Below are 25,386 nucleotides of genomic sequence, written 5' to 3' on the forward strand. Positions count from 1 at the left end.
GACGTTCAGGGCCAGCTGCAGCACGAACCAGCGACTCTCGGGAGCAGTAACCAAAGTCGCTGCTCTTCAAAAAAGACGCCTCGCAACCATTGAATCTTAAACGTTCAATGAAATGAGCACATTGAATACCTGAGTTACACTCAAAACAGCTTAGAAAGCATGGAAGAGACTGTCTTTTTATTTTAGAAAAAGGAGACAGAACTGGAGCTGTGCACAACAGAAGAAGTGGTCAAGGTTGATTTAAAGGTAGTTAATAGAACTACTCCAGTACACAGGAAGCAAAACTCGGCATTCCTGCTTAAAAATTCTAACGCCTACTGGTAAAACTAACATTTTGCAGAACATTATGAAATTAAATTCTAGAAACTTTAAAATTTTAAATGAAGACAATCTAAACCAGATCTTGTATCTTTTAATTGTAGTGAGAGTAACATTTCCAACCTTTGCAAACTTGAAGATACATACACAGAAGAAACAAACAAGAGAGTTGAAGTAAAATAGCACCAGTCTTCTGTAGTATGGAAATGGATAGCTTGACACTTTCTCCCCTGTCCCCCACCGTTCTAAAATCAATTTTAATGTTGTAAAATTCAGCACTTCAAGCTTAGGGAAATCACAGCTGAGAAACTGCTTAAAGGCTGGTCCAATTCAGAAATGCTACATTTTGCTATTTGACAGCCTTCTGGATACCACAGTTGACACTCCCAAACTTCCCTCTCCTGAGCATCGCAACCTAATCACTGCTTCTCCTTGTACAAGACGCTCTCAGTAAGCATCTATAGTCTCTTCCCTGGGCTGCACCCGAGTTGCACAAATGAGAACCTCTCAAATGTCACACGCCTGCACCCAAACACATGTGCAAACTCAACTTTAAAGCCATCGTTATTTCCTTCTACTTTAAAAAAATTGTACAAGTCATGATAACAAAACACCAAAAGAGTAGATAATCTTAACAGTTATTTACTTCTCCTGACATATTCATACACTAATGCGTTGCCTTTATTAAAATTATGCAGAACCTTTGTAGCGGAAAGTGTTTTAAAACGCTTATCATTCAATACAGGCAGGATTTGGCAGACTTTCAACCCATTATTTGAGGCCTTTGCGCAGCTTCTGGGATATTGACACTTCCACTAATTTTTACACAGTTGCTGCTTCTAACAATCGGTCTTGGAAAACTTCCTTTGGGTTATCATGCCTCACTGAGACAGGAGGGACCCCTTTTTTCTTCCCTCCTTTAGCAAGAGGGAAGCAAGAGAAGGAAAGAAAAATCTCTCAAGTTGAAAGGGAAAAAAAATCGAGACTGATTGGGCAGCAATTAGAGAGAAGACCTCAACATCATTCACTACTTGCTATATGTTGATTTTTGTAAACACCTTCTGTAAAGTTTAACACCTTCTCAAATTACTGTTTGCTACTAATCACAGTCACTATTTTACCTACTTTTCAATACTTAATCAAGTATTAAGCCCTTATTAAGTATAAAAAAAAGTCCTCTGAAATCACTGAAACTGTACCTGTTTACACTTCAGGGGAATGTGCCCCATTTCTTATGTCTTTTTCCCTTGAAGCATTTGCAGGGGGAAAAGAGCCATAGGGGAGAAGTAATATCAATTGTGGAATACATACAACAACCTAGAATAATACTGTTCCTACAGTATCTCGTGCAGACAACTTTTCGATAAACACAACAGTATGTTTAAACATAAGGCAAACAGACAGTGGAGGCCACTAAAAAGCTCATTCGTGTGTTTCCCTTTATGAAGTAAAGTCCAATTTCATTTAAGTGCTATAAAAGTAATTCTAACACATAATATGGTTAAAAATTATATTTTTAAAAAGCTTTTGTTATCAATGCTTGTTTGTCTAACAATCTGTTTACAGAATTTACATTTTTATGCTGAAAGTAGATTTTTAAAAAAAATTTATTTCCAGAGAGACACTGTTTACTACAAGTCTTACTACAGTCGATTGAGTGGTGCCTCGACAGAATTGTAGTCTGTTACTTAGTGTAGCAGCCACTGTTTTTATAATCCTTAAAACAGTAGAGTTCCCAAGGCAGATTTTTCAGGAAGCTGTAAACAAATTATTTTCCAAGACTTATTGGCAATAAAGAAAGTGATCTTTAGTCCTTTAGGATTTAAATTTGTCTCTGCCAAATTGGAATTTTGGAAACTTTGGAATCTACTTCCAAATTAATACTCTGGAGCAGTTTGGAAACTTTTCTCTGAGGAAGAGTCAAAATCTATTTCCAACCCAGACTCATCAGAATTTGGGAGAAAATTAGGATAGGAGTTTAAGTCTGAATGCTCCTGCATGTTAGCAGAAGCATTTTTCATAGCTGAGTGCACGAAGCATGAAGGTTCCCAGAGCCGCGTTTCAAGGTCCGCAGAAGAGTGAGGCATTTTAAGGTGGCAGTATGAAGAATGAAATTCCATAGTAGATGGGACAGTTTGACATTTTCTCAGTGATGCATAATTGTCTTTCCTGTTTTAAAAAAGAAAAAAAGAAAAAGATTGTTAGTGTTTCAATGACATTTCTATTACTGTTCAGATGTCTGACAGGGAATCTTCATACAAGGAAGAACACTAGAGGAAAATAGTTAATTCTAAATGCATTTAGTGAGTTAGGGTATGGGACAACAGGAAAGGGACCTTGAAACGATCACATCTAAAAGAGGGGCAGTCTACCATTACCTGTTGTCCTCAGAAATAGATATACAACAGTTACATTAGAAGTCACACCTTTCTGATGAGCTCAGAGGGGCAGACCCAGGTTTGTACATTACCTCTTAAATAGTCCTGATCTCCCCCCAGCTATCCACTTGGAACATTTGCTGATTTACGAATCACAGCACTAACTGAAAATTAACAAGAATAGCCTCAACATTTACAAGTTGAGTAGAAAATACAGTTGTTCAACTTCCCAAATGCCACCTCTGCATTCCACTTGATAACCAGCTAATTATCACCAACCTGAACAGCTGGAACAGAACTTTCTTACACTCTAAAACAGCACCTGAATCACCAGGTTAGTCTTTTCCAGTCTGAGAAACAGGGAACTGAAGTTGTCACCAAGAATACCCAGTTTTGTCTTTAAAGTTCTCCCTCCTCTCTTGCAGAGCTTTTGGGAAAAAAACCCAAAACAACCCGTAATGCCCCCCACTCACACACAAAAAAACCCAACTTGCCATACGCATGCTTCAACACCAGTTTCCATACCTGAAGTTTAGGTGCACTAGAAGATACCATCCAGCAGGTTAAGTTTCCTAAAAGGATTTTCAAACTGTAAACAGTGCAAATTTTCATGATATTTAAGTTTGATTCCAAAACAGAAGCTAGATCTGATGACACAAGGGGAAGAGCGTAAAAAAAGAGGCGGGGGGGGGGGGGGGTGTTTACTTTCTGCAAAAGCAGCAGTAAGGTCTTGGCAGATGCTGAAACAAGGCACAAGCCCACAGTCACCTGTAGAATACAAAGCAGGATTCTACACACAGAGCCTTGGGACCTAGCTACCAGAAGAGGGAATCCACTTAAAGGAAGGCTTCAGAAAACTTAAGACGTTTGACAGCGTAAACAGTTCAGTGGGAGCTGATCACCGTGAAGTTATCATAAAAGCATACAGCAAAAGCCACCCGACCACCATGTTCTGCTTTATGGCCAAGAGCTTGCTCTTTCCAAAAGAAGAGAAACAATGTTCCTGGTTAATCAGGACGCAATGACCAAACAACCCCTCTGAGAAGTTAGATCTGAGACAGTCTTGTAATATTGTGCCTTCCAAATGCCCATTTCAGATGAAGAGCCTCACGATTGGTAAGGCTGGAATACGAACAACATCAAGAAGCTGCTAAATAAGGCCAAAAGCAGGAAGATGACTATACCAAAATTTATTGTGGAAAGGAGTCAGAATATCATTAAGAAGGAAAAAAGGACAATGGATTACATGTGGTATCAAATAACTGGAGAGATGATAGTAGGACAATAGCAAATATATACCAAGAACTACATTTCTCCTCAGAGAGATGGCCTGAAAAGCCAACTAGTGTTATACAAGAAAAGGCTTTAACTGATTTCAGAAAGGGAGAAGAGAGGCTATTTGTACACAGGAATTAAATGCTTCTGAATTCTGGATAAAACTGAATATTGTAAAAAGAAGACATCTTTACAACCTAATATTAGAGCCACCATTTAATACTTCCAGAGGGGGAAGGAAACACAAGCTTCAACCTCATTATTAAGCCAGAACCTTTGAACAGTAAGTTTGACTACTTGTCTTCTAAGGGATGGAGCGTATGAATCGGATCTTTCACGACGCCAATCCAGATCTTGGCAAAGCTTCTTATAAGGAAGTAGGATCAAGCAGTTCTTCTCAGACATCAAACCTGCATTTCTGATGGGTCAGTGTGTAGCATTGTCAGGGCACAAAAGAGCATCTTTGATTTTGCTCCTTATCTAACTTTATTACTAAAACCAGGAAGACAAAAGCTCAAGAAATCTTGGCTCGAATAAAAGCATATTTTTCATTTTAATTTAAAAATGTGCTGTATATAGCAAATGGCAATGCTTTAATTGAAATAACTGCTGCAGTTAGGAGTCTCCAGTGCTACAGCTATCTCTTGGAAGCTTTTATGAAGCGTTTAAGAATTCTGTTCACTCCTAAGAGCTTTTTGGGCTAATTTCTCTCTCCCTTCTTCTACCTCCTACCTAGCAACTCCAGGAGTTGAGACAATCATCAGAAAAACAGAAATTATCTACTCTGCTGAAGTGTGGATTCATGCTTTTTCAGACCAAATCTTAGGAGACTTCATATTTATAAGCATTTGGACCTCAGAGAGCACCTACATTTCTCTGCTTATAGCACTCTTCTGACATGGCTTCAGCAACAAGTCCATTTTTTAGCACGAAAGTCTAAGCTGAATATTGGTCATATTCATTTTGTGAAAGTTTGCAGAGCTCCTTGGGCAAATACTACACTCCCCAGCAAAAAGTGAAACAGTAACGGTATTCTTAGATTCATACTGAGAGATGAGTTGTCACCGATTCCTCCATACACATAGTGCTACAAAGTTTAACAGAAGTAAAAAGTCTGAAAGGCTAAGTCTTACACCAGTTTGCTAAGAGAAGCATAATGAACCTAGTTACAACCAGGTTAGAATAGAGGTTTCTCTTCCACGGAAATAGAAGGTCCTAAAAATTTTCTGTATGTGTCTTATTTTAATTCTTCCCAACTATCTTACAAGACTGTCCTTCATATTCATCTACATTTTAACTCTTACAACCTTTCCTGTCCAGACTCCTAAGAATCTAGTCTTTCTCCCAGTGTTTTCCAGTTCCTACCTGCTACATCTGATTTAAAACATCTTGAGCAACCTTTTTCTCCTCTTCCTGATTGCTCCAGCTACTGTGGAGAAGAGAACAAACAAGGTCTCTGTTCTCAGTCCAATGTCTGCTCCATAACCCACCCTTCTCCCCAAAAAGCATAAGCCTACCAACAGGCAACACCTCTTTATCTACAATATGTAGCAGTCATTGATCAGTTATAAACAAGCAGCACCAGAAAATATACTTAAGAAACAATGCTAAGGATTAGAGGTGGTGAGAACTGTTTTGTGTTACCTTTGAGAAAATTATGAAATCCTGTTTTAAGAGAGAAACTTAGTAGTACTTGAAGCTCTGACAAAAGAGAGAATTTCTAAAAATGCATCATTTGCATGCAGCAGCACTCCACTTTACCTGGACATACAGAACAGCTTGCTTTTAGCCTGGGAATAAACTGTGCCAGCAATCCGACAAAGCTGTTCTTGTATCCATCGAACATCAGCAGGCATGTCAGGAAACCAGTTTACTAACCTACAATCAAAACCAAAATACAATTGTTGTTTCGTAAGCAGTAGATCCAATCTGCATTGAATTCTTACCATTCGTCCAACATCCAACGAAATAACACAGCTTTCATTCTCCCCAAGTTAACTCCCCCACCAAAGTCTCCAGGTCTTCCTAACCTCTCAAATTTCCATCTATACCACTCATTGCTTTTCTATAAGCTAAGACAAAGGGCAGCACAGACCACTGCATCTCTGATCTATGCTGAGTGGCTGACCAGTATGTGGTCCACACCTTGTGACCAACATTTAGGAAGCCTGCAAAAAATTCCTGTCTCCGAGACCTCATTCTGTATGGTGGGAACTTTCTGGTCAGTTTGAAGTTAGGTGGGAGAGGAAGGAAGAACAAAAGAAAAGCACAATGGAAGAACAAATAGAAGGCAGAAACAGAACAATGCCACAAATGTTTTTTTTTTCCTTATGATGCTTTTAACGGAAGATAGTTACACTGGAGGGAGATGAGGGGGAAAAAAAAATATTAAAATTCTGTTGAAACCTGCTTCTTCCCCATCCACCAAAAAATGGCACAGAAGTGCCACATGAAGTGGCACAGAAACGAAATATTTTACTGGAGTTCTGCATGGTTCCATTTATAGAACATTTGATTTTTCAAGTATTTGCTAAAGATAGTAATGACATCTGCTGTTCAAGGACTGGAATTCTCTTAAGCAAGCACAAAGCTTAGGGTTCATGGTGCATTCATTTAGCATAATTTCTCCTTCATGAGAATTGAAAAACTTATAAGATTAAGCTCTGTTTCAAGAGCACAACTTCCAGTCAACCTAAACAAACCTGGTAAGAAAATTTACATGGTAAGTAAACACTGGACTTCACTCCTGACTTCAGAAAGAAGCTAAAGCACAAGAACTATCTGGATAGAGTTCAAATATCACTGCAGAATATAGTAATAGTAATAAAGAATGTGCTCCTGGAAAACACAATTGAAGGTGCTTCTTTCGAAAGAAGCACCTTCAAGACAGCTATCAGTAATAAGAGTAAATTGCTTAGAAATCTTCTTAGTATGTTTATTTATCTAGTCTTAGACTATAGAGGCCTTAGGAAGATGCATTATGTAGGTAGAAATAATGGTCTTTGGACAGTTACCATTTGAATTCTAGAGTACCAGAATAACTACAACACTGAATAAGTTCTCAAAAAGTAAATTTCCAAAAGTGTAGTAATTCTAAAATGGTTCCATAAAAGTTTCTTACCGTAAAGCAACAGAGTAAGCGGACTCCACTGGTAGCGTATATGGTAGCATCAGATAGGATATCACCCGCATTGGGAAGAGTTTAGAGAACTGAGCGTAGAATCCATTCTGTTCTTTACAAGCTTCCTGCAGCGCTTAAGAATAATTATTTTTGAAAAAGATGTTAGACTATTTGAAACAGTTTAAGTAATTTGCTCAAAGTTTGGTAATCTTCAGTCAACATTATCAAGTGTAACTGAATAAGGCTCAGATAGAAAATGAAAGAATTCATCTCAAGGCACTCTTTCCATAAACCTTCTCTACGCTATTTTAAAATATGGGATGCACAGACTCATACCACAGGGATAAAAGGCATTACCCAGAACTTTTAAGCAATAAGTCTAAGAATTAATTTATAATAAGATAATAAAAGGATGTAAAGTTCACCTCTCCAAAAATACTTATGTGTTTTAGATAACATTCCTGTCTCGTTAGAAACTCTGTAACTCTAAGGAGTTTGTTTAAATCCTAGAGTTCCACATATTCCAGTTGTTACATATAGCTGTAAGAAATATCACACTTCAAATTTTGTTCTCCTAGGTCACTGGGATCACAAGTTTCCGATCTTGAAAATACCCATCAGCATCCACAAAAAAACCTAGGTAAAAGTTATAGACTGAAGAAATATCAGAAGTGGTTTTGGTCTATTAACAGCTTATTAAAAAGACAGGAAAGCGAGAGAATTAGAAGTCTACAGAAGTCTGTTTTAAAAATAAGATGGGGATAACCAGTGTTTGGATGTGAGGTTCAACTTTGGTGTGAAATATATGCTTACAAAAATACTGTGCACATACAAAGTTTATCCAAAACCAAATAAGAATTCAATTCACGACTCTGCAGTGTTGAAAGCAGCTCCTTCCTCCTGCTTCAATCTTACCTCTGTAGCTAAATCAAAATGTACATGTTCACATTTAATAAGTATTTAAAGAACTTTTTCGGGTTGAGATAGTCTCTAATTTCACAGGCAGTTATAAGATTAAATAGAAAGCATCTTATGCAAATTGTAAGAGTAAGCAGGGGAAAAAATAAATCAAAGTTTGCCATTCAAAGTTACAGGAAACAGTCTGAAGAATGTACCTTTACGAAGTCTAGGAGGTAGACTCTCAAATATGCTCTTCTCCAAAGGCCATGGATTTTGCTTTAGCTGGTCATTAAGTACTTCCATTTTCAAAGTTTCTATTGTGTTATTTTCTGACATTTTTTTTTTCTTCATATGGTCAACATGTTGTGCAACCTCATGAGGATTTCTTTTTGTGAAGGACAAGTGGATATAGATTGAGTCATTCAGAATACCTGGAAGAGTCAAGAGTTTCCACTTAGGCTTGTTCCACAGGTCTTCAGAGTACCTGTACAGTACCTGTAGTCTCTGTATCTGTACAAAGGCCTATCCTAAGGAAACGTTATCTACCCCATGTCAAATACACTTGCTCTTATAATCCCACATATGTTTAATCACACTGATGAATACTCTTTTGAAGGTTTAGGTCTTATTTTAAAACAGGTTCTGAAGAAAAGGAAAAAGTAAACAATTAACTGAAACTGCACTGGAAACATACAGTCATTTACCAAAGTTGTTTCCCAGCAAGAAAGCAAATGATTTAAAGGAGAGAGAGCGCAAATGATTTAAAGGAGAGGAGGAAAACTGATTTATATTTACTTGAAAGAAAACACCTACACCACATCAGACATTTGGGAAATTTGACATGGCAGGTATCACATGAGTACTTTGAGGCATTATTACAACAGGGTGGAGAAGGAAAGCAAGCAGGGTATTGTTTTAAGATATATACAAAGTACAGATCTAAATCAACATTGGTTGCCTTGCAAAACTGGTGCCAATTAAGAAATAGCACTGATAATTACCTTAGAAACAAGCACTAGATAATGGGCAGAAAGTGAAAAAATACAAGGAGGGTATTTATATTCAGTTTCCAGAAAATTGTTACAAAGTTATTTATATAAAAAGACTACCAAATTTGACTAGGATCCATACCTATAACAGAATCTGTATCGTACTTACAATTACTCCTAAAAGACAAATGTCAAAAGAATATACAGTGAATTTAGCAGAAAAGTTATCTGAAGGGTTACAGATGGGGGGAAAAAAAAAAAAAATAACTTCTACAGTTGAAATAACAAGAAAGGAGATGCATCATGAATGAGTTTAGAAAGGTTATAATTATGACTGATTAAGCTTTAAGCAAGACAAACCTGTGACAGAATAAGAACAAAGATGATCACAGGATCAGTAGTGTGAAAAAGGAGGACAATAGTGCAATACACAGAGGACGTTGGGGACAGACACTAAGGAAGAGCTGCAAAGAATCTCAGATATTAGTGTCAGAGATGGAAACATGCACACAGGGAACTTGTGGGTGCAGTACAGCAACAGAACCCATCTTAGTACAGACACCCTCAAATTACAGGCTCTTTATATAGCTTGTGCTTTTAATCACCTGGTAAAAGGTATAAAGCAGGACTCTCAAATATTTAATAACATCACTAGAAAAATCAAACCCTTAAGCAGAACCGTGACATTCTTTCACAGTGAAGAAATTTGTTCCAAGAAAACATGAATATTTAATGTTTAGTTACAACAGGGTATAAGCAGTGAGCACATCCATATATGACTGCATTACAATACTGCAGCTGGTACTACCTGTATTAGTGCAAACATCACATTTCAGTTTCCATTCCTCTAATCCAACCCAGTACCAATTTGCTTCTGCATCCAAAGACTACAGGGGCTAGGTACATTTAACACATGGTTAACTTCATGCTAATATCAAGTTACTATTGTTAACTCATTTGTCTCAAAGTGTGCAGAGCAATAACATTTATTTATATAAAATATGTTACTAGAATTCTAGGAGTAGAGCAGAGCAACTTTCAATTCTTCTTCCTAAACTTATCTGGGTCCCAACAACTGCTACATTACAAGTTGTCGTCTTCTAAAATCTTTCACAATACAGACTAAGGATTTGTCTGATGACTGAGTTTATATTGTTGTTAGCCAGCTCCCAGTTCTGGACTATAAGGCTTTATCTAGAAATTCACTTGGATGATAGCAGAGAGGAGGTAATAAGAAGATACAGGTTTCACAGGAGTAGGAAACAATAGGCTATTCCCATCCTTCACGATTAACACAAAAGAAACTAATAATATGATTTCCCTAGAATTGGAATTATTTGGTAATTTCACTTAACAATACCTTAACATTCACTTCACGCAAATTTGACAGAAACCCTAAAGTTCAATTTCTGTGTGGCACCACAACTTACCTCAGGTGAATAGTTACTACAACTATGTGATTTCTATGAGAACTACACCTACCATGATCCCTTCAAAAAACTCAAAGACCTAGCCCCTTCTTAGCTACATACAACCCCCTCCCTCATCCTTTTTTTTTTTTTTTTAACTCAGGTTAAGACCACATCATCAATAATTATCGCCAAGTGTAACATACCATTCTCTTTCAAGAATTTAAGAGCATCTGAATATCCTTGCTCACAGATCTCTCCTAGTACCTGCAAGCATAGGGTAAATGAGTCAGACAAATAAAAGGAGATTCAACTTAAGATCAACAGTTTCCAGAACGAAAAGCCACTTATATCCACCCTCCATTCTTGTAAGAAAAATTTACATTACAAATTGCTATAATTCAACAGGTTCGGGTTAATATGCCTACTGTGATGATGCATACACAATCACGTGTACATGAACTTATCTTTCAGCTATTACAGATGCATTGAATTGTTCACCTAAAAGGACAGCACTCTAACAGTTTGCAAGAATTTCCTCCCCTTTTGTTTCTTTGACTAGCCTTTCAGCAGATGCAAGCAACAATGAAAGAGAGTAGCTTGGAGTCTGCCAATTCCCCTTCTTCCCTCCCAGTGCTTCCCACTTCCCGAAACTATGAAAAGTAAGCTGTGCAATTCTCATGCTCAAACTCAGACTTAGTCTTCCATATGAAAATATCTTTCACCAGATGCAACACCAGCTCACCTACACAGTAGTCCTAGATAAAAAAAAAAAAGTAAAAATTAAAGCCTACATAAGTAGAATTTAACATTTTTCTTCAAGCGGTCAAAAAGCCCCCAATTAAAAAAATATATCTATAGCAGTCAGGAACATTACTTCTCCTCTGTAATATATCCCAAGCCAATTGTCAAAGTCTGCTTTCATTTTTTCAGCTTCCACAACAGCAATTCAAGAGCATTTCCCTCATCAGATCTGCAATTAACAGCACTTGAAGTTTAAAGGCAACTTGCCTGCGTGAAGTATTGATTGAGAACCTTACAAAACCATGAAGCTTTAGAACTTCTGCTAAGTTCTGAAGCACCTGGTTAGCAGGTAAGCATGAAAGGACTACAAACTGACAGTTATTAATTTACCAATGTTGATTTTACGACAGAATCCTGTGCTACTTCCCAAATAAATACTGAAAGCCAACAACAGGACATGCATTTTTAGTCTGAGAGAGACTGAAAATAAGGAGAATGAAGACAAAGTATGAAAAAAATAGAAACAAGAAGAGAAATGTCACCAGAAAGGTTTAAATGACTAGAGGAAATGCTAAGATTACTGTAGCTTTCTGCAAAAGCAAGGCTTTTATATGGAAAGATGTTTTAGTAACCACATCAAGGCAGTGAGTTACCTTAGGTTCTGGTGGAAAGAGCGCTTGTGTTAAACGATAAAGATTCCCCAAACTAAGCTGAATGCTGGTGTTAGTCACAATCATTTCATGAAAGTTGGCAGAATTCCCTTTTGGACAGATATCACACTCTCCAGCGAAAGGCGAAATTGTAATGGTATTCTTAGATTCATAGTGAGGTAAGTTGTCACTGATTCCTCCATCCACATAGCGCTACAAAAATTAACAGAAATAAGAAGTTTCAAAGGCTGAAAATTTCTAACTAGCAGATTTCCCATGCAAGAATTAAATAGCATTTAAGACTGTAACAGAACAGTCTCTGCCTATGCTCCCAGGCTAAACATTTTGAGTAGCATGCTCTGTCCTCTAATGCCAGTTAAAAAGCATTCCTACCTATTGTTCCATAGACAGCCTAAGAGTATTCTATTTGGGATTTTTCTGTATGTTTAAGAAAGAGCAAGTCCATTTTAAAGATCATAATCCTACACAACATGCAGAGAAAAAGTAGTGCAGCTGTCTTCTTCCTCAAAGGCGAGCACCAACCTAAGAGCTACCAGGGTACTTTAAAAAGAATACGAGTAAAAGAATAGCTCTACACTTCAAAGCTCAAGTTCCATGATACTAAACCATTCAGTTAGAATAACAGTAACTTAAAATTAGTCTTAGTAATTAGAATATGATATAAAGTGTAAAAAATATTTGGACATAAAGAAACTGCAAGTAAAATGGATAATGCTTCAGAAGCATTGCCAACAGTCATGGATTATCTCTTCTGCTTTGAGTGCAAGTTTAGAAGCTGTTCCAGGTTGCACTTTTGTCTCCATGTTGAGTTGCCCATTTCTGCAGTTTTAGTGCATCATCACCTCACGCGTGTTAAAATCCAAGAACTGAAGAGTTCTATATCAGGGTAACTAATCTATAGTGCAGCAGCTGCTATGGCCAAAGACAACTCCTCCAGTCACTCGCAAGAGCCATCTTTCCAGCATAACCAATTGTAGCCAGTTTGTTCGGACAGCGGCAGAAGACCACTCCACATTACCAGCTTTGCTGGTTTAGTGGCTGCATTTTCCTTCTTCCTAACTAGGCAACAGACATAAACTGTAGGTCCTTGTAAAACGTAAAGGTAACAGAGCAGGTGTTTTGACCACGAGCAACCTGGATTACCAATTTCATCTGTCTTCACACTCACTCCCCGACCATTCTAAGAAACAAACTAGGAATTAGGAAAAGGACAGCTCAGAGCAATTTATCCAACATACTCTTCTACAGCAGCCTGCTCCTGCCTGTCAGCTTTCTTGGGCACTCTTTAGACCCAGCAGCATGCAGCTACTGACAAACTTCCTATAGGTGCACAATGCAATCACCAAGTCCTTTGTGGAAGTTTCAAGTACAATACAACAGGTTTGGCAAAGGAGGAGCCATAGCATGCAGCCTTCTCATGAAATTATTAAAAGGTGGAAGTACACATCTGGGTCACTGTTCTACAGAGGTAAATGGTTTTAATTATTTGGAGTTTCTGCCTGTCTGTTCCCCCTAGTAATTTTTTAGTCTAAAATCATTGATGTGTTTGAAAGGGCTAAAAAAACTCAAACAAAACCCACCACACCCAAAAGTTTCACAGCTGGCTGTTAGATATACCTATTGAAAGTTATCCTTAAGTCTTTGTTTTAAAGTACACATGCCTGACACACCAAGCCAGTAAACAGCAAGATGCTACAAATTTTACACACTTGACATTCTACTGTGTTTAAGCCTTACAGGAGTCACACCAAGCATGTGCAACTGTGGTATTCTTACCAAGTTACATCAAAAACGCTTCCTAAGTGTTAAAATCGTATCAAAATAATTGGCAAGATCAAAAGGATACAATGATTCCTTCCCTCAAAATAGGACCAAAGGAAGCATCACTCCTATGTTTTTTGTACTCTGAACTAAGCCTTTTAAAATAACATTGTTGTCTGGTGACAAGAACTGAACAGCCAGATTAGCCTGGATCCACCTAAACCCTGGATTCAGTCCAACATCCTGTTTTCATAACACCTTTAATCTGGAAGAGTTTAAGGAGACATACAAGGTTTAGAAGTACAGATAAAGAAAAATCCCTATACAGTTCTAATCACTTTTGCTTAAATTTCAGCATGAAGAAGAAAATACATTTCATGTCTTTCCTTGACCTTTTAGCACTTCCAGATTGCCTTGAGAACAGTCTGTAATCAACCACTGTTAAAGATGTTTTGAGTTTTCTTTCCATATTCTTCCCGTCTCCTTGTGTAAGGAGCACCAAAGTTGGAAGGAAAGCAAATGCAAGCTAATACAATACTACAACAAAAAGCCATGAATGTCACTGCCTTGATTTGAAATGCATGTCTGCTTCCAGACCTGTTAATCAAAACACCTACAGCATTTTATACTAACTTTTCTACAGTTGTTGCCCCTTTAATGGGGGATTTTAGAAAACCCAGTATAGCCATGAAGTATTAAGAGGTTTTGTAACCAACAGTTCCTGTGAAGTAATAGAACAGACTAATATACTGACACTTTACCTTTAAAAAGCAACCTTTCTTATGCTGAATACAAATGGCAGAAGACATTAAAAAGTTTTGTTTATATCTAACTGAACACAGAACTTCAATCCAGTTTTAAGGCAGATCTACCTACAGCAAGAACACAAAGATATACAAGAAACTATCTTACAAGATTTTTTTTTTTAAACAAACAAGTATAAATGACCCTTCCTATAAATTTGTGCAGATGAATGAGCACTTTATCCTTAAGTTAAATACTTGCTAACTGAGAATACCCTCTTTTAATTACTGCATCAGCAAGCAAGAAATCGGGGGGAGGGGGGGGAAGAGAGAGCATGTATGTGTTTTGCAGGGTGGAGAAGAAATATACATAACAGGTCTTCCACACATTTAGTGTTTCCTTGCTTTTTTGAAAAGTTGTAACAAACAGCTACGGTACTAGAAGCTATGATGAAGGTATTTATTTTACAGTAGGATAACTGAAAAAAACATATACATTGTCTCCTAATATTTTCAGAATAGCTAGATCTATTTTTAGGTCTTAACAATACTTACCACACCTCTAAATGACGGTGGAATTAGGCCACAATAAATAGGGACAAATGAACTACAGATCAAAGCCTGTAGGAAAATGAGACCATGTAAATTAAAAGGTAACTATTCTGTTATTGAAATTATCATTTATCTTTATCTCTTTAGATGTTAGCAAAAACAACTGAGCAAGCAACCAAAAAAACCCCCAGTAAGTACACTTGAATAAAAAGAAAGGGGAAAAAAAAAGGTATTATCAAGCATTATTTGAAACAGGATTAAGGTTTTCCATATTTCTTCTTTAGAATGTAACCACACTCCATCTAAAAAAATTGTAAGACTCACTAATAGACCATTTCTAGAAATGCTAATTAGCAAGGAAAAGTTCATGATCATTCACTCAAGCTATACATTTTCTGAGTAATCGAAGTAACTAACCAGGGTCTCAAATATCAACAGTCTAGGATCATATTAAACTAGCTTTGTAACTGGTATTAAGAATTTGAAAAAGCTATTTTTGATCACCCCTTTTGTAAGAACGACCTTAAAAAAAAAAATCTCATTCATGAAGGATACAGTTTTATTAGATACACTGCACTTTAAAGGCATTTATCCTTTTTAAGATTGATCCCTCACACCCACTCACTAAAATAGTTCATAGATACATTGACTGGGAAAACTAGTAAGTGAATTTAGCGTAATGAAGCTTGAATTAATCTGTAAAATACTGTCAAAGTCACAATATCCTAAAATGTTTAAAATGGAAATCCAATGGATGATGTTAAAAGTTTCTATAATCTTAAGTCCATTTAAAAGTTGCCAAAAATAAACATACCTGGATAACTTCTTCTTTAGAGTTAAAATTAGATATCAATGCATTTTTACCGTCTGATACTCTGGTTAGTGAAATACATAGTCTGCCCGATGACAACTGGTGAGCGTTTTCTGGAAGATTTCTCATCAGTCCATCTCTTATTATCTTTATCACATTAAAGGAAGGATGAAGAGGACCAAGATTTCGCTTTCTAGCTTCTTTGGCTAATGCCAGAACATCTGCACAAGCCTGAGCTGAAAATAAAACGAATTTTAAGAACAGAAGATATGTCAAAAACCAAAAAAATGCACTTCCAGTAATAAAGCATGTCTAGAGCGCCAACTTTTCTCTCTGATTCCTAGCATGACAATTCAAGAGTTTTTTAACAGATAAAATAACTGTCCACTAGTGTTTAACAGAGTTTAGGAGTTTTCTGAGGGAAAAAAAAGTCACTTCAGACTTTCAAATAGAACTCCTGGTGAATACTCAGGTGCCAAGTTCCTCACATGTTATTTATACATAGACCATAGGTGTAAAATACCCATATAAGATGCTTCTGTTAGGAATTATTCATTCCAGAAACGCATTATTTAAGAAAAAAAAAAAAAAAGATGAGTGACCTTCTGTAAGCATGTATACATGGACTTACTCCATATGCAACATCCATAAAAACCTACAGCATATGATGCACAGATTTAAGGTCCACAGTTTGCCTGCTGAGGAAGCAGAGCACCTGGATTCACCACAGCTAGTAACACTTGTTGGACTTTAACCAAACTTAAGGTTTCAGGGCACCATTTATCTTAATTTATATATAAACACAATAAAGGGAACGTTAAATGTGAACTTATTGTAATGCATTTCAGGGGAAAGTTTTTAAAGCAGGGGGTAAGGAACGTGGAGGAGACCTGTAACATCTCTCACATAGGTCTCTACCTAAATAGGTGCACTTTTACCAATATGTAACAGACACATAGTAATTTTTTCTCACATTAAAATCAGCATTTGGGAACTAGATCAAACCACTGCAGAAGACACAACTGTTCCCAAAGAACACTAAAATAATTTTAACAACCACACACCTAGTCATAGTAAGAACAGCCGCTCATCCACCTGCAATGTTTTGTTTGAATTTTTAATGTCGTGTTTCTTCAAAGCATACTTTGAGAAAATTGCCTGATAAGCTCGTCAACTTGGTGGAGGAACGGGGGTGGGAAGGAAGGTCAAAGTAACAGGTTATTAACCTGAGTGATATGCTACAAGGTCATCTAGAAGTATTTTCAGAACTTGCATATTTTAACTTACACAGACTCTGTCTAGAATAGATAGGATTCAACTTACCAAGTTAAATGTGAGCACTGCACTGGAAACAACTCTGCTTAAGCCTCTGAGTTCAGATTAATTTCCAAAAAATTATCTTTCTACAATATTATTTTTCCCCCCTCAAATAGCAATACCTAAACCTTTCTCATTCTTAACAGAGTAAGCCAAGAGTCTATGTTCAAAAGAGTATCCCTCAAAATATCTGAGGTATCAGACATACTCCATTTTTACTACTACAACTTTTTCATTCCATCCTTACAGAGTGAAGACTTGTGCCATGAATCCACTGATACCAGTAGTCTGACCTCACCTCCCACCCCAGAAGATGGCAAACAATTTAGACACAGCTCACTGTTCATGGTCAAATATATGCTTATGTTAGTAAAACACATTTTACATGCAATTAAAAAAATGGCACAAGTCACATTCTGGCAAGTGAAGAAGTTATTTCCAAAAGGAGTTACGTAGACAGTTTTAGCAGTTCTATTCTTCATGCACTCAGATATAAATTACCACCTCTCTTTTTTTTAATAAGCTAATTTAGCAACGTTCAATCTTCTGAAGTTTCTAAAGAGAGAGAAATCAGGCACACTGCAGGAGTCTGAGATACTGAACTACCAGGACTCTGTCCAGGAACAGCAGTGTTAGTGCATGCATTGATTTCCTTTTGCAAAATAAGTACAGTTTCAAACACTTATGCATCAAGCAAGAAAATTGCTTGTCCTAAAAACCAGACAAAGAGCACTGGGTGCATGGACACATGAGCAAGCAAATACACATCTTCTCACTTCTCTGCCAGGTCTTGACCCTGTTTTTCTGGCTAGCATCCTGTCAAATTGAAGCTCAAGCTGTTACTTAAGTTTGAAGCATGGTAACATCTTCACTCATTTGCACTGCAGGCCTGTTTCTGCAGTAAAAACAAAGTAAACCAGTGCCCTCTACTAACCTTTGCGTTGCCATTATTTACCTCTCACTGTAAAAAATGTCAGACAAGTATCAGCTCACTTTACATAACCCACTAAAGGGCTGCAAAACCAATGACTTCCAAAAGTTTAGATTTGAACTCCTCTCATTTCAACTTCCTTTCAGAAAATAAATACCCATCAAAATGAAATCTGATTTCCATTTACCCATCTCTTCCGCATACAAGAATTTCTACATTTGAGGTAGTAGGGGGGGGGGGGGGGGGGGGGGGGGGGGAGGAGAAAAGAAAAAAAACAAGTTTACATATTTAAGTTATTGTAAGCTATTTTAAATACAAGAAGGGCTCCTGAGCAAAAAAAGAAAAATATATGTTGTGTCTACCCAAGAGTATGTGGTATTAAAACACTGAAAATTTAAAAAGCTGTTCATTATTAATTCAACAAAGTATTCCAACTCCTTTTCCTTCTCCCTTCTTTCCCCAACAGGACTAAAATACAGTTACCTCTTAGGCTGGTGTATTCCAAAATGGGATCTTCTCAGGAAGGGACAGAGGGCTAGAGCTCAAGTCAGACTGGGATTTTAGGCAGACCTAGGTACATCTGTTTTATTTTTTGAAACACAAGAGAGCTAAAGAAATTAATGCTCCTATTAAATGTGAACTGTTCCTAGTTATATTTCTATATTCCTAGTTATATTTCTATACTCCTAGTTTTAATGGTTAAATAACTATTAATTCGTTTCCCACAGAGTAAAATCTGACATCATATTTACAGCCCCCACCAAACCTGTTCTCTTTCATGTCACACTAGAATGGATGACCACATTGCCAACAAAATACCAGATCTCCAAGACATCCATGGGGAAGATGTAACAAGAGGAGTGCACCTTAACAGTTCCAGGAGATGAATGCACTTCATCCTCAGAACAGTCACCTCTAAGCTTCTCTCTCTACCTTTCCCCAAATTCAGTGAAGGAAACTTCTTCCTCAGTCTGGAAAAGTACACTTCTTTTTCCATTCAATGGCTAATGTTTACATTTATTCAAATATTCTGAAATTCTATGGACTCTCTGTTTGCCTACCCAACAGGTAACATGAAGCACAAAGAAAACTGTTTACTTAAAACATCTGGCTTCAAACCTGTAAGATGAGATGAAATATGCATGTCAATTTTAGTCAAAAACCCTGTTCATACATATACACTCAGAGTTTTATGTGAGCCAACAAGCGTACTAATTCAGGGCTGGGTCCAGTCAAGTCTTGAACACCTCCAAGGATGGAGATCCCACAACCTCTCCGGGCACCTGTTCCAGTATTTTACCACCCTCAAGGTAATTTTCTTTTCCTTATGCCTAATCAGAATTTCCCACGTTCTAGGTTGTGTCTGCTGCCTCTCATCCTTCAACTACCCATCTCTGAGAAGAGTCTGGCTCTGTCTTCCCACAGTGAAACCATGCGGGACTTATAACCACAACTGCAGAAATAACAAATACTGCATATTAAAGTATATCAATGTGAGGGAGGTGTACAATACAAACTGATGAAATATATCAAATTATTGTACCACACAGTGGGTTTTTTAGAGCTTATTTACAATCCTCTGCTTTCACACAAACTCACAAAAAATTATCAGCTAAAAAGATATAGAATTAACATGGGAATACCTTCTTAGTTTGACAAATTTACAGTGATTCACAGACTTTAGAATGTGGCTGGTTTTGAATTATCTTCCAACATTCCCAAGTGGCTTTTTTTTTTTTTTTTTTTTTTAAAGTTTCCAGAAGAAATACACTTGCCCATGAAGTGGGCAGTCATCGCACACAGACTAGCTATTCTATTAGTTAGAGAAAAGCAAAAATCTCAGTTGGCATATGAGAAGGGAAAGACAAGGGAATAATTTGAAGTCTGCAAGTCTCAATTATTAAAATGCTAAAAATTTCAAAAGCTGTTAATAACATGCACTTTCAGGTAAACAATATACATTTTTTGTCCTTAAGAGCACTTCAAATATTTAAAGCAGCTTCCCTCTTAAATCATTTACAATGACTTAAGACTGGATATGTTCTAAAAATAAATAGTTATTGTGGATAAATATGTTTTGTTTTAAAAGCTGGTATTAGGCTCATAACAACTCAAGCGTGTTATGTTAGGACATTACAGCAAAATTAAACTAAAAAGTTTAAGTAGCACAAGTTTATTGCTAAAGCTTTGAAGAAATCAAGCATATGTGAATGATAGAGATCAGTGGCTAAGTGGCAGGGACAAGCATTCCACAGCATCACTCTCTTGCACGTACAAAGAATTTCTGGTTTTTTAAGTCAGTAAATTGTTCCCTCAGAAATTTAAAAGCAAAAGCAAAACCCAAACCCTCTCCAAATTCAAAATAAGTACTCATTGTTTTTCTCCATCTATAAATAAGATGAAATATGAATTTACAAAAATCTTCCCAGTTCTAAACCTGTTAAGGGTACTGTTAACAATCAGTGTTGAGTCATGAAATAGACAAGCTTTTATTCAGTGGATTTCTTTGGTTTAAAAGGAAAACATTGTCAGTTTTCCAGATGTTTCATACACCTTTTTAACTGCATTCCAGTCACTATCTTAAACACCTTGATTTTACTTGTATCAAGCTTGCTTTAATGTCTAGCATGTCTATTTCACTAGATAAGTGTATATTTGGGTTCTCATGAGCCCTAAATAGGTAAAAGCAAGGTATACTTTTCCTACTGCTACAAATAAGCATTTATTTCACAAGAGAGACTATATTTAGTTGCAAGCTAACATCCTTATCCGGTATAAATACAAAACAAGATTAACTCTATTACTTAAATCACAATTAAAATCAGTGATTTTAATCAATCCACTGTTTCTAATCATACACCTAAGTGACCTATGCAATATATACTGTGCACAGATTAAAGAGGAAAAGCACGTTAAAGCTAACCTAAGCCCTGACCTTAACTCTCTTAGCCTTACCCCAAGAAAGGAGAAGCTTTAGAGGAAGCAAGTTAAAGCTAACTGAAACTTCATGTGCAAATGTAACTAGAGAAGAGATGCATTATTTCCCAGTACAGTGCCAATATTTCGTTGCAAGCTAACGACAGAGCCAGCCTCTTTGCTTTAAAGGGTGTCAGGATTGAGCTGCCTGCCGCTCTCCCGACAGCTCTTAACTCCTCTGCTTCTCGCAAAGGCAGGAGCAGCCGTCAGCAACCCCGTATTTGCAACGCCGAGGCCAGGAGGCACAGAACTCCTCAGCCGGGCACACGTACCTGTCCCTGTACCCGGCGCAAGTAAACGCCGACCGTTTGACTACCCAGGGGCTGAAATCGACTGAGGCATCGTCAAGACCATTTCTTGAGCCCGGGAGGTTGCTAAAAGCCCACCCAAGGTGAAGACACGCTAACTTTACCACCTGCCTCTTTCCCCGCCCGCAAGGAAACACACAATTTTTCGTGTATTTTACCGGGAGGTAAGATGTGCACGGGATGGGACGTACGGGAACAGGAGAAAAAAAAAAAAAAAAAAAAAAACAAACCAAAAAAAAGACGGCCCGGCACCCACAGGGCCACATAACCCGTTCGGATTTAATTTCCCAGAAGGGGTCACAAAACGAGAAGGAGAGAAAGAGAGCCAGCCCGGCCCCGCCGGCGGGCCGAGGCGCTCCCCGGGGCCGGGCCCGGAGCCGCAGCGGCAGCCGGGCCGGCACACCCGCCCCCTCCCGCCGGCCCCGCCTCGCCTCCCCTCAGCCCGCCGGACCCCCCGCCGCCGCCGCCGGGGCAGGAGGACGGAGACGCTGACCCAGAGAGCCGCCTCCGACGAGCATGGCGCCGGCGAGGGCCCCGGCGGAGGCGCCGTAGATGTGCCGGGCGTCGCGGATGACGTGCGGGGCGCGCTCCTGCAGGCAGGTGGCGGCGCCGATGTGGTAGACGCCCAGGAAGCCGCAGCCGGCGAACGAGACGCTCCAGCCGCGCTCGCGGTCCAGCATCGTCAACCGGCGGGCGAGGACCGGCGCCACGACCGCCGCGGCGGGACCCGCTCGCCCTCCGCCGCCGCCGCCGAGCGACTGAGGCGCCGGCGGCGGGGCCGTCGCTGCGGTTTCCACGGCGGCCGCGCCCGGCGCCGCCCGCCCCGCGCAGCAGCCAATCCTGCGCTGCCGCTCGCCGCGCCCCGGCGGCCCAAGCCCGCCCCAGCCAACCCAAGGGCAGATGCAAATGCGGTCCCGCCTCCTCTCGCTGCTCCCGTCAGAGGGAGGGCGCGGGGCCGCGGCCCCGAGGCCCCTCACAGGCCCCTCACAGTCCCCCCGGCCTAGGGCGGCCGCCGCGGGCTCCCCGGCCCCGGCTCTCCGCCCTGCTTCTGCCCGCCGCCGAGGGAATCGGTCCCGCCGGGCCCGTCCCGCACCAGCCAGCCCACCCAGAGCCGTCCGCCGGGAAACGGGGCCCCCCGGGCTCTCGGCAGCCGGGTTGTGGTAACGCCGGAACGCGCCCTGCCGGTCTTCGGACGAGAAAGGAAGGCAGCGGCCGGGATCTGCGGCTGCTTCCAGTCACGGAGGGGTAGCGGGACACGGCACAGCGCCCGCAGCCCGGGGGAGGCAGCGGGAGGTGCGGGTTTAGCAACCGTCCCGGTTATCCGAGGCTCAGAGGAATAAAGGCGTCATGTGGGCGCCTACTGTCATTCGTACTGCACGACCTGCTGTAAGAGCAAGCGCTGCTTAATAAGCCTGTAATAAACTCTGCGAGAAGGAAGTTCGTGATGGTAATACTAGGCCTGTAAAGGGAAGGTGATGGAACAATCTGCTTTTTTCTATCTCAGAACACTAACTGCACAACTCCGCGTTCGTGTTCTGCCGACGTTTTCCAGACCGAAGTACAAACAAAGCAGCTAAAAGCCATTCAAAGTCCAGAACAGTGTCATCGGATGGTTTCAGTAGTACCCAGCTGACTGATCCATCAAAACCAGGTGTCATAATGGCATCTTTAAGCACCTGAAGACCTCCAGAAAATCTGAAGGACACTGACAGTGATTGACACCAGCTGATTAATGTGATCACTTGCAATTGTCTTTACAGAACTGCTTAATGCAGCACCACATCACGATGTCTAACTTAGTTGCAAACAGGCCCATACGTTTATTAGCACAGCACTGTGTGAGATCTGTCTATTTGGTACACAACATGCCTGTATGAAGAAGGTGCCGTGTTGGTGTCAACCAGCCCTGACGCTTGTCTGCGTCAGTGTAGCAACACCATCACGCTTTCAACTCTGCAGACTGTTTTCCTCACCACTGGTTCAGGCATTTCTGTGGAGTACTGCATTGCAGGCCAGAGGTGTGCCCTAAATGTTTCTCTGCTCAAGTCCTCTGGAAGTCTCAAATGCGGCTGAACACATCCAGGCAGGGTTCAGCTCTCTGTAAAAGGTGCTGGTTTCCTCAGAGTTTTACCAAGGGGATTCTGAACAAGCCGCAGACAAAACACTATGATGAGAAACTCGGGATTCTTCCCTTATTGAGCACCACAAGCACTGGGCCATACTTCCAGTTTCCCCACCTCTAACTTAGCTCTCTAGCCACCTCTGCCTTGCTGGGCTATGCATCTTCATCCATTCATCATCTCACCATTTCAATGAGCAGAGCAGAGAGTGTCCTCATCCAAATCCTGCCTGTCATTTAGGCGCTTCCCTTCATTTAGGGAAGAGGAAAGTGTGAGACTGAACTCCTTTCAGTTCACAGGGAAGGAGGGAGCTGAAAAGGGAGATGAAACCATATTCCACGCTTCTGAGAAGAGTCCTATTTCATTAAAAAGGTGACTGTGACCCCTATCTTTTTCCATTCTCGTCTAAAGGAAAGGGCCAGCTTGGCTGTATTTTGTATTCTCTCCATGTGTGCTCTCACACTATTTACTCGGAGCTTAAGTGCAGGAGAGTACCATTTCTTAATCCATGGTTTTGGAAAAGTGACACTTAGGTATTCAGAGAGGGACTTTTCTGAACATCTGCAGAAATTTTACAGGGAGAGCCAATTAAATGGCAGGGGAGCAGGGGATTTTCAGAGCATTATTCCATCAAGGGGTGCTTCAGGGCTAATCTCAATTTTGCCTGTAGGGATCAACTCCATTTAAAAATATTCTTTTTCCCTAGACTGTCACTGGAAAGCTGTTCCTGAACCTCATTTCTTTAATAGTTAGGAGGAGTCTTATTTATCCCATAGAATGATACATGGGCAGTTCACAACCATCTGCTCTTGTACTTTGTCTTTTTACATTAGTATCTCTTACCTGTCACTGACAATGTTTGGAGTGATAAGCCTTATTTCCTGCCAGCCCTCATTCTGTGATACTTGGGGAGCTGAGCTCCTCTAGCTTCATCTCATGAGAAAGGTGCTACAAATGCTCCCTGACCAGTCCTGCAACCAGTCCTTCAGCTGGGGTTTCGTTAGAGCCTTACACAGTCTTTGCTAGGAAAGCTGAATCACTGATTCATATTATGATCAGCTGATAAATCCAGGTCCTTCCCCGTCTCAGCTTAGGTCAATTTTTCTTAAACGTACTGCAGTTCCCCAGTAGACAACACCAAGTTTGTTCCCAACACCGGACTCCCCTTTCTGCGTATGCCTACTCTTTTTCAGTACCTGTTTTTATCTTCTTGGGCTGCTCCCTAACAGATGGTGCAATTTCTTCACTATGTCATCTCCAGCTTAGCAAATAGCTTCTCATGCAGGAAAAAAAAAAAAAATCAGCTGAGGTACACATAGACAGGATGGATCCCATTTCCCTTCCCAGGAAAAGCAGCTGCCTCATCAAAAAGGTAGATTAGTTTGACACACTGAACCTTTGGCTAATCACTGGCTATCTCATCTCCCTTTTATCTCCAGGCCTATAAAGATAATTGTCCTTCCTCCCAAAACCTGTTCTAATCCCTTCTTTTTCTTCACATTTTTCAGTTTGTTTATTTAATTCCAGTTACAGGTTTAGCTGCCCTGCATAGCTGTTTAGGATAAAGATGGTGGAGCTAGCTCTAAAATCTGGGACATCTGAGAAAACTGATGCAACCTCATCACAAGCACTACCAACTAACCCTACTGTGGTTGTACAATATGCAGTTTCAAGATTGTCCCATTTATCTCAAGTATCACTACATGTATACTATGCTGCAATCTGTGTAGCAGATATGTCCTAAATCCTTTACTGAATCCAGTCTGTAATAATTTCCCTGTAACTCCGGGAACATGAAGTAAGGCCTGAAAGGCCACGTGATGAAAACCAAATATAGTCTGATGAGGGTACAATCTACCAGGAAACCTGCATGCAGCTTACAAACTTCGGTAAACAGATGTTAACGGAACCCAATGTCTGGCATGTAAATTCAACAGGCATGCTATCTGTCCATCATTTAACCACCAAAAGCTTCTCCCTTAATCCTTTCCATTTAGCTACCTTGTTAATTATGATACAGGCATGCCACTTTCCTAAGATACGGATTAAATCAAATCTATTG

The 25,386-nt window shown here is 39.7% G+C and overlaps 1 protein-coding gene across 3 annotated transcripts; it reads right to left on the minus strand.

Moving 5' to 3' along the window:
* Nucleotides 1-396: 396 nt before the first annotated feature.
* Nucleotides 397-22,003, minus strand: LOC115352620 (patatin-like phospholipase domain-containing protein 2). 3 transcript variants are annotated; one of them, XM_030041086.2, is made up of 10 exons: nt 21,698-22,003; nt 15,676-15,908; nt 14,865-14,930; nt 11,788-11,997; nt 10,597-10,657; nt 8,208-8,423; nt 7,093-7,225; nt 5,733-5,849; nt 3,222-3,268; nt 2,219-2,487 (listed from the first exon to the last, which is right to left on the minus strand). In XM_030041086.2, exons 1-9 carry the CDS (start codon nt 21,882-21,884, stop codon nt 3,238-3,240), a joined length of 1,254 nt encoding a protein of 417 aa, XP_029896946.1. In that variant the 5' UTR covers nt 21,885-22,003; the 3' UTR covers nt 2,219-2,487; nt 3,222-3,237. The 3 variants fall into 3 exon arrangements, with proteins under 3 accessions (XP_029896945.1, XP_029896947.1, XP_029896946.1); XM_030041085.2 differs by lacking the exon at nt 3,222-3,268 and having other exon boundaries at nt 397-2,487; XM_030041087.2 differs by lacking the exons at nt 3,222-3,268; nt 21,698-22,003 and adding an exon at nt 18,404-19,519 and having other exon boundaries at nt 397-2,487.
* Between the last annotated feature and the right edge of the window lie 3,383 nt (nt 22,004-25,386).

This window comes from Aquila chrysaetos, chromosome 17 (assembly GCF_900496995.4).
Source record: "Aquila chrysaetos chrysaetos chromosome 17, bAquChr1.4, whole genome shotgun sequence".
Taxonomy (NCBI): domain Eukaryota; kingdom Metazoa; phylum Chordata; class Aves; order Accipitriformes; family Accipitridae; genus Aquila; species Aquila chrysaetos.